Source organism: Phaethon aethereus (genome assembly GCF_964289735.1).
Source record: "Phaethon aethereus genome assembly, chromosome: 5".
NCBI lineage: Eukaryota > Metazoa > Chordata > Aves > Phaethontiformes > Phaethontidae > Phaethon > Phaethon aethereus.
This window is the reverse complement of record NC_138579.1, coordinates 43913032-43919998: the sequence shown is the minus strand read 5'-3', so window position 1 is coordinate 43919998 and position 6967 is coordinate 43913032. Positions and strand designations below refer to the sequence as shown.

Sequence of the window (6967 nt, the reverse complement as noted above, 5' to 3'; positions counted from 1 at the left end):
TCATTTCTTCTGAGGATTGGTGACTCTCCGGAGACCTTTCAATCGACTAAGCAATTCCGTAATGAAGTCCTACAATGAGAATTGGTTGAAGAAGGATGTCATGTTAAGCCCAGTGCTCACTAGCCCCAAGAACACTATGGTGCTTGCATTATTCCCACATTCACCATCATGTTGAGCAGAAACCAGAATTCTGACATGTATTGAGCAAACCTATCTTTCAGCTTAGGAAAGGAGACCTTTTGATGGATGAGGACAGTCTAAAAGCCCCTCTACTTCCCTTCCCCTGGCTCCTTCTGGAGTAGCCATGTTCACTTTTGACCCAGGAGCCAGCCTACCCCTCTTCATCCCAGATACCTGCTTTTTCCACCTTGAGATGACCTCAGGGTGCTGTTGTCCTCTGTTAGGTTCCACTGCTTCCTGTTGCCACCATAACCTCCTGCACACTTCTGCTGCCCTCCCAATCTAGGGCAAATCAAGCTATCCCTCTTGTTGAACCTGTAAAGCTCCATGTGGTGGATTGCAAACCATCTTGGACCTGTGCCAATTCTACAAGGAAGTGGCTGGCAGAGAAGAGGTGGAGCAAAACACACATAGGACTAATGATAACCTGGAGCAGGGGTTGAGGACAGGCAGAGCAGATAGATGAGCAGTTAATGGAGATAAACCCCGACTACCTTGCTGACGCAGCCAAGGACTATGAACTAAACTGGACCATCTGGTTATTCCAAGCAGAAGTCAATGTGACTAGTGCAAACTTTACCCTCTGCATGACAAGTAACATCACCATAAAGGAGTGTGCAGCCTTTCTTCAACCAAAGGGATAGCTACATGTCCTTGTAATTAGGCAAGGTCACTGGAAGTATTGCAGCTTGTTACCATTTGTGCTGTGTGGTAGCCTAGCTTCCTCACTTGGGTGATCAGAGGTTGCCTGCCACAGCATGCTCTGGGAGGAAATGCCTAGGATCATATATACATTTTCAGTCAGACCCTTCAGATGAAACCAGTTTGTTTCCTCTGTTTTCTGCAAATAGGCTGCTGAGATCTTTCAAGGGGACTGGATTCAAGATTGCTGGGATGAAAGTAAATATTTTTGCCAGTGGGGCAGCAATATCTACTTGTAGTTAGCAAATACCATGCTGTCCGCAAGATACCTTCATGGCTCATGAATCAGTAGAGCAAACTCTTTTCAGTTTTCTCTCTGAGAGTGTGGGTTTCTTGCCTAAGATCTGAAATTCAGACACTCTGAAAACTAATTCTCTATTGCCAGCCTTGTCTGCTGAACACCTGCTAGGAGACTATCTGTACTGATTGCTACAGCCAAGTTTAATTGCAATGATAGTCATGCATCCATCTCATTTTCTGTATGTTCACCACTGTACAGCTACATAGGCTTGACAAGAAGTGGAGACCGGTGAATGATAGCCAAGCACAACGTTCACATGCAATGCATGTGACTGACACAGTGATGGGGGACCACATTTTGCACAGGTATGCAGTGCAGTGAAGGCAATTGCTGTGTGGTGCATGCATCACACTACAAAGTATTGGGCTCCACTCCTTTGGACATTGTGACAGCTTGTGGGATTTCTTTAACTCTCTAACTCAAAGCCAGTACTTGTAAAGTTCACATGGGGAAAAAAAAACACGTAGAAAACTGACTTTCATGGTCACTGCTCAACAATTATCTGCCCAATTCAATCTGAGGGCCATCTGACATTCCTGTTACTCATAACACTACAGTGGTTTCAGCTAAGAATGCATTTCGTTAACAGTGTGCAAGATGGCTATGTGAGCTGTATCACTGTATGGCTTTTCTACACTGAGGACCAAATAGCAACTCAGCCTGGTCAGCTTACGAAGTCCAAAACATGGAATGAACTTTCTTTGGTTGTAAAGCATAATTCCTTATTTGCTCCACTGCTCTGCCTTCAGCTCATCCATGTAGATTTACATGTATTTTTCTAACAGAGCATAATAAAGTGGCAAACACCTCCCACAGGGAATTAAACAAATCTGCAGTGTGATGTTAGGCACAGTAATATCTTGGCTGTTCAGCCAAGCAGCAGCAAAGACATACTCTTCTAGCACAGTGTAACATATGTATATTGATGATGCTTCACTCACCTCTGTTGGGCTGGAGCACTCATGGAGGATTTCCTAAAGACCAAGAAGGAGTCATTTTAGTATTTTATGAGTTAACCTATTCTCCCCTCCCTACAAAAAGGGCATATAATCTTACTACATTTGACAGGCTAAGACACAGAGAAGCATCATGCAACACTATACACATATTCCGTACCCCACATACCACTACTTCTCTTAATGAAGGAAGTCCCTAACTCAAAGTCACCAAGTCCCTCTATCTGACCTGTAGTCTTAATTTCTGTTCTTCATTAGGGACCTCCAGGAGATCTTCAAGATCAATTTGTGGCTCAGGAACTGCTGCCTCTGTTTCCTCTCTTAGCTAAAAAGAAAAAATACACAGTTAATAAACTAAACTTCTAAGAACTCTAGAGGCCATCTTTGAAGAACTGAGCATCTGAGAAGGAACTAGTTACAATAAAACTATGCTGCAAAGTTGAGGTCAAGACATAAATCGTTTCAAAATAAGGAGGTTCTTATAAAGAGGGCACAGATTCCAGCCCCTCTGTGGTATCAGGTACAGACATACATCCTGATGTACACATTCTTCATCTTCTCCCACCTCAATATTTGATACCACTGCTCTAGGATCGTGGTCCATCACAGGAAGACCCATTCACGAATATTCAGCTGTGATTGCCAACTGCAATGCAATGTAAGCCAGCCTGGGACAACCCTCATCTACAGTCTACAGAGCACACAGACTGTGCACAAGCATTCACCAAACAGAAACCCAGCAGGCTTAATCTTAGAGAGGCACAACTAATACAAGATGATTTCAGGCTTTTAGGCTAAATACATTCACCTAGTTGGTATTTCTACTATGACTTTTATCAGTAATGGGGAGAAAAACACACGTTTGAAAGGTCTAATAATATTTTGCCAGCTTTCTCTAACAGACGTGAGGAATATAATAGTTTCCTTTAATGTAAGAGAGACCCCAAGCTTTTGTGATTTGAGTAATAATCTTGTAACGCAAGGGGATGGTAATTGGAAACATCTGTAAACCTGATCACAGACACATTTTAGCTCCACATGTCTCTACAAGGCTGTAAGGAAAGCAGGGTGTGGTTTCCAATGTATTTGCAAAATGAATCTTTGACAACACAACAGTAGGGATATTTTAACACAGTAATCAGCAGAATAAGGATACTGAGTAAACAGCACAGTACCTGACTGCTGGGTAGTATTTATGGATGTGTATGTAAAACATTAAACAATAAAGGCAATACTTAACAGAAAAAAAGAAACTTGTTCTGAGCAGTCTCTGATACTAAGCCAGAAAGGAAGTAGAAAACCTGTGTTCAGCTTTGTTACGCAGCTGACTTAACAATAAGTAATAAAACAGTTAAATGTATTTGTACTGTGAGCCACACAACATTTCTTCTTAAAAGTAATAGTTTTCATGTGACTGTTTAGCCCACAGGTGTTGATCCAGCCTGACTTCACCTCTGGCTAAGAGGCTAAATAGACAGGAGGGTGAGACAGGGTAGGAATTCCCTATGGCTTTCTGGTTCTAGTATGGATGGTGTTCTGGCTTCCACGTGCAGGGAGTCATCCTGAAAATCAAAATTGTCTCCTGAGTCTTAGTTTTGTTGCAAAAAGCCTCACGACAGTAAATAGCAGAGCATTCAGATTATCTGTATCAGGAGGCGAAGTTTGAACTAACCTTGCTGGCATTTGAATCTGCAATGCTGTTTATTCTGACTCTGTCACACAGGTTTCTGGAAGACACTGAGGAACACTCCACCTCCAAGGGCAGGTGGAGCAAAGGAAGAAGCTTTCACAATGTAATGGAAGTCGATGGATCCAAGGAAGCAGGGCTAACTAAATAGTCTGTCCACAATGCACAACGGAGAGCAGGAGGACCTGCTGGACACCTGAGTGATTACAAGTAATTTACTGTGTGTCTTGGTTTAACCTCAGGACACTGTGGCACATGTATTTATTTGAAAAGATCCTATGTAACACCCTGTTGTACCCTATTAATAGTCTTTGGCCTGGCACAGCATCATGTTATGTAGTTCCTAGCAGCAAATCTCTTAGGTTGGCCCAAATACACCGGGAAGTTGGGAAACCTGTTGTGCTGGAGAGGTGCTAGCAAAGGCAATCCACTGGCAATCTGTTCTTCTAAGGGCATGGCTGGATTTCTCATTTGTGCTTGCTGGCATTTTGTAGTGGGGAAAAAGTATCCCCTTTGGGCAGCTACTGTGATGACAGCAAACAGCTCCTAATTTTCAGAAAACCAGAGCGATAATGTAACCTGACTTGTTTTCCTGACACCTTTACAAGTGCATATCTGTAGGCTTGGGCAAGTAAGAGTAGCACCCAGGGAGCCTCATCTTGTGTCATGCTACTGGTGCTACCAAGTGCTTCTCGTCCATCTCAAAAAAAACCCCAAACATTCTCTTTAAAAGTGCAATAATTCCCCAAAGGGCAAGATGTTCTGTTACTGAAAGCAGCAGCCATTCTCCTTGCTTATCTCTGGCAAATCTCAACAGTCAGGCTAAGTACTCTCTGAACTGATCCACCAGCCCCAGGAACAGTCCTTTAAATGCCAGTGCAGGCATGGCTGGCAAGCAACACTACTGCTGCCGCTGTTCTTTTGAACAGCCTTCACTCACAAGGACCACCACTCCAGCACTTCGCAGACATCCTGAATTTTGCCTATCTGACTAGGTCCAGCGATAGCATCTGCTCCTATGTACACTATGTAATGTTTCATGATGCATTAAGAGACCTAACATACAGATGAGAATTTATTATTATAATTTTATAAACAACTGGAAATTCAGAATTCAGTCAAATGTCAAAAGAGATTATTAGCTTTTATCCTTTGTCATTTTTACTAAACAAGCTATAAAATTGTTTGAGAAGTCTAAAAATGTTAATTAACAGAACAGGAGCAATAACATACTCCTTTTCAGAGGAACCACACATTTGCGACAGAAGGAAGGACCTTTTTCTCCATACTTGTTTTCTACTGCATGTTCTTTGCATATGGCATAAATTAAAATGGATATTAACTATTTTTTGTCTCCCAACATGGGATAAGAACCCGGTACATTCCCACAAGTATCAAATAGGAAACAGTCACCCAGAAAATTATTACAATAATGATGAGGATGATAATAATAAGCAACAACAACCGCAACAACAATAATAAAGACAGCCTGAGACAGTTCCTGAAGTTTGGCTCTTCAGCTGTGGAGCCGACATCCTTCTATGGCTCTTGGGCCCAGAAAAACAGCTCAGACCTCTCCCAGGGCAGACAAAAGCTTCTCTGTACCATCATGGCATATAGCACAAAAATCTCCTTTCCTGGGCTGTTCTGACATGTCCACTTCCACCACTGACTGCAATTTGAGACTGCTGATGCTCAGAGCGGGAGATTCTAAGCAGTCATCAGCTCGGTCTTCCTGGTATCTCAAAAATGTACTTAACGCTGTGCTGGGGTGCAAATACAGCAAACAGGGCAGAATGGGCTTGACAGTTCATTTAGTCCATCCCCATCCAGGACACGAATAAGCGGTTTTACACAATTTATTAAACCCATGTATGACTTCTGTTGAAGTTGTACTGGGTTGTGAGTCAAGAAAGCTATGTTGTCTTACTGCATCAGCCATTGCCCTACAGATAAAAGCAAAACCCTTAGTCAAGCTATTTCAATAGGTTTAAGACCATGATGTATGATGTAGGCAAATCCTTTCACCTTTTCCTGTACCACACTCCAAAGGAATTCTCAAACATGGAAAAGCATGATCCTTTCTGAAAACTCCCAGTGTAATTGCCATCCATCAAAGCACAAAATATGAATAGAAGCGATACTACCAGGTTAAAATTTCAGTGTACCCAGACACTGCTGGAACTTGACTAACTTAAATATCACACCACCCTGAAGAAAAAATGTCACATACCCTGCAACAGCTCGAGTAAAATCTGATACCATTCAGGCCCTGGACCTAGGCACTCCGGGATCTTTCTTAGTGGGACAGCTTTCAGATAGGCGGGAAGAATTTAGGAGCAACCGTTCCTGGTGCAAAGGGAATCTCAGGTAAGGAAGACCACTCTGGGCATTTGTGAAGATGAAGGCGTAAGATCTCCACACTCATCATTTAAGCATGTATTTTTTTTCCTCTTTCTTCCCCTGCTGCCAGTAGTGTGTCCAGACTCTGCAGCTACAGATACAGTGTTATCTGGAGCATCTTGTTGAAACAGCAACTACAGCTACACTGTTGTGACCAACAGGAGCAAGGATGCACTGATAAACCCTAACTCAGCTAGCTTGGATACTGCTTGCAGCATAGCCACTCACCCCATGGAGCTCAGCAACAAGAAGCATTCCGGGCTTGCACATCTCTCCAAGTTCTGCTACTCGCGCTGAGCAATAGCTGCCCCCCGCCCGCAGGTGCAAGACTCGGCACTTTAAACCTAGTTGGACTATATCTCTGCAAGCTTCTCTGACTGCAGACACACCAGTCAGAGAGTGCTGTAGCAGGTGGAAATTAGATACCTAATGAAGACTGAAGATGAGAAGCTATTTCCAGTAAGGCAGAGCAAGCAAACTTCTGTCCCAGCACGCAGGGCCTTTGTAATCCCATTCCCCTGACGAGTGAGGGGCTGGTTTGGCCCAGCTACTCACCCGGCATTGGTACAGCTCCTGCAGCTGGGCGTTGATCCATTCCTCCAGGTCTAGCCAGCGCTGTAGGTCTTTGCGGTTGTACTTTAGGGTTAACTTGCCCAGTTTCCTGTGGGCCGATTCCTCACCAGGTTTCTCTGGCATCTGGAAAGTCACCCGGGGCAGTGCGCTGGAGTCACTGGCCAT

At 43.5% G+C, this 6967-nt stretch overlaps 1 protein-coding gene across 1 annotated transcript; it reads right to left on the bottom strand.

The window, feature by feature from the left end:
- PPP1R14D (protein phosphatase 1 regulatory inhibitor subunit 14D) lies at positions 1–6967 on the bottom strand (the record flags this gene model as incomplete). The annotated part of the gene is made up of 4 exons (XM_082000112.1): positions 1–69; positions 2125–2157; positions 2369–2464; positions 6785–6967. 4 exons carry the CDS (start codon positions 6965–6967, stop codon positions 1–3), a joined length of 381 nt encoding a protein of 126 aa, XP_081856238.1.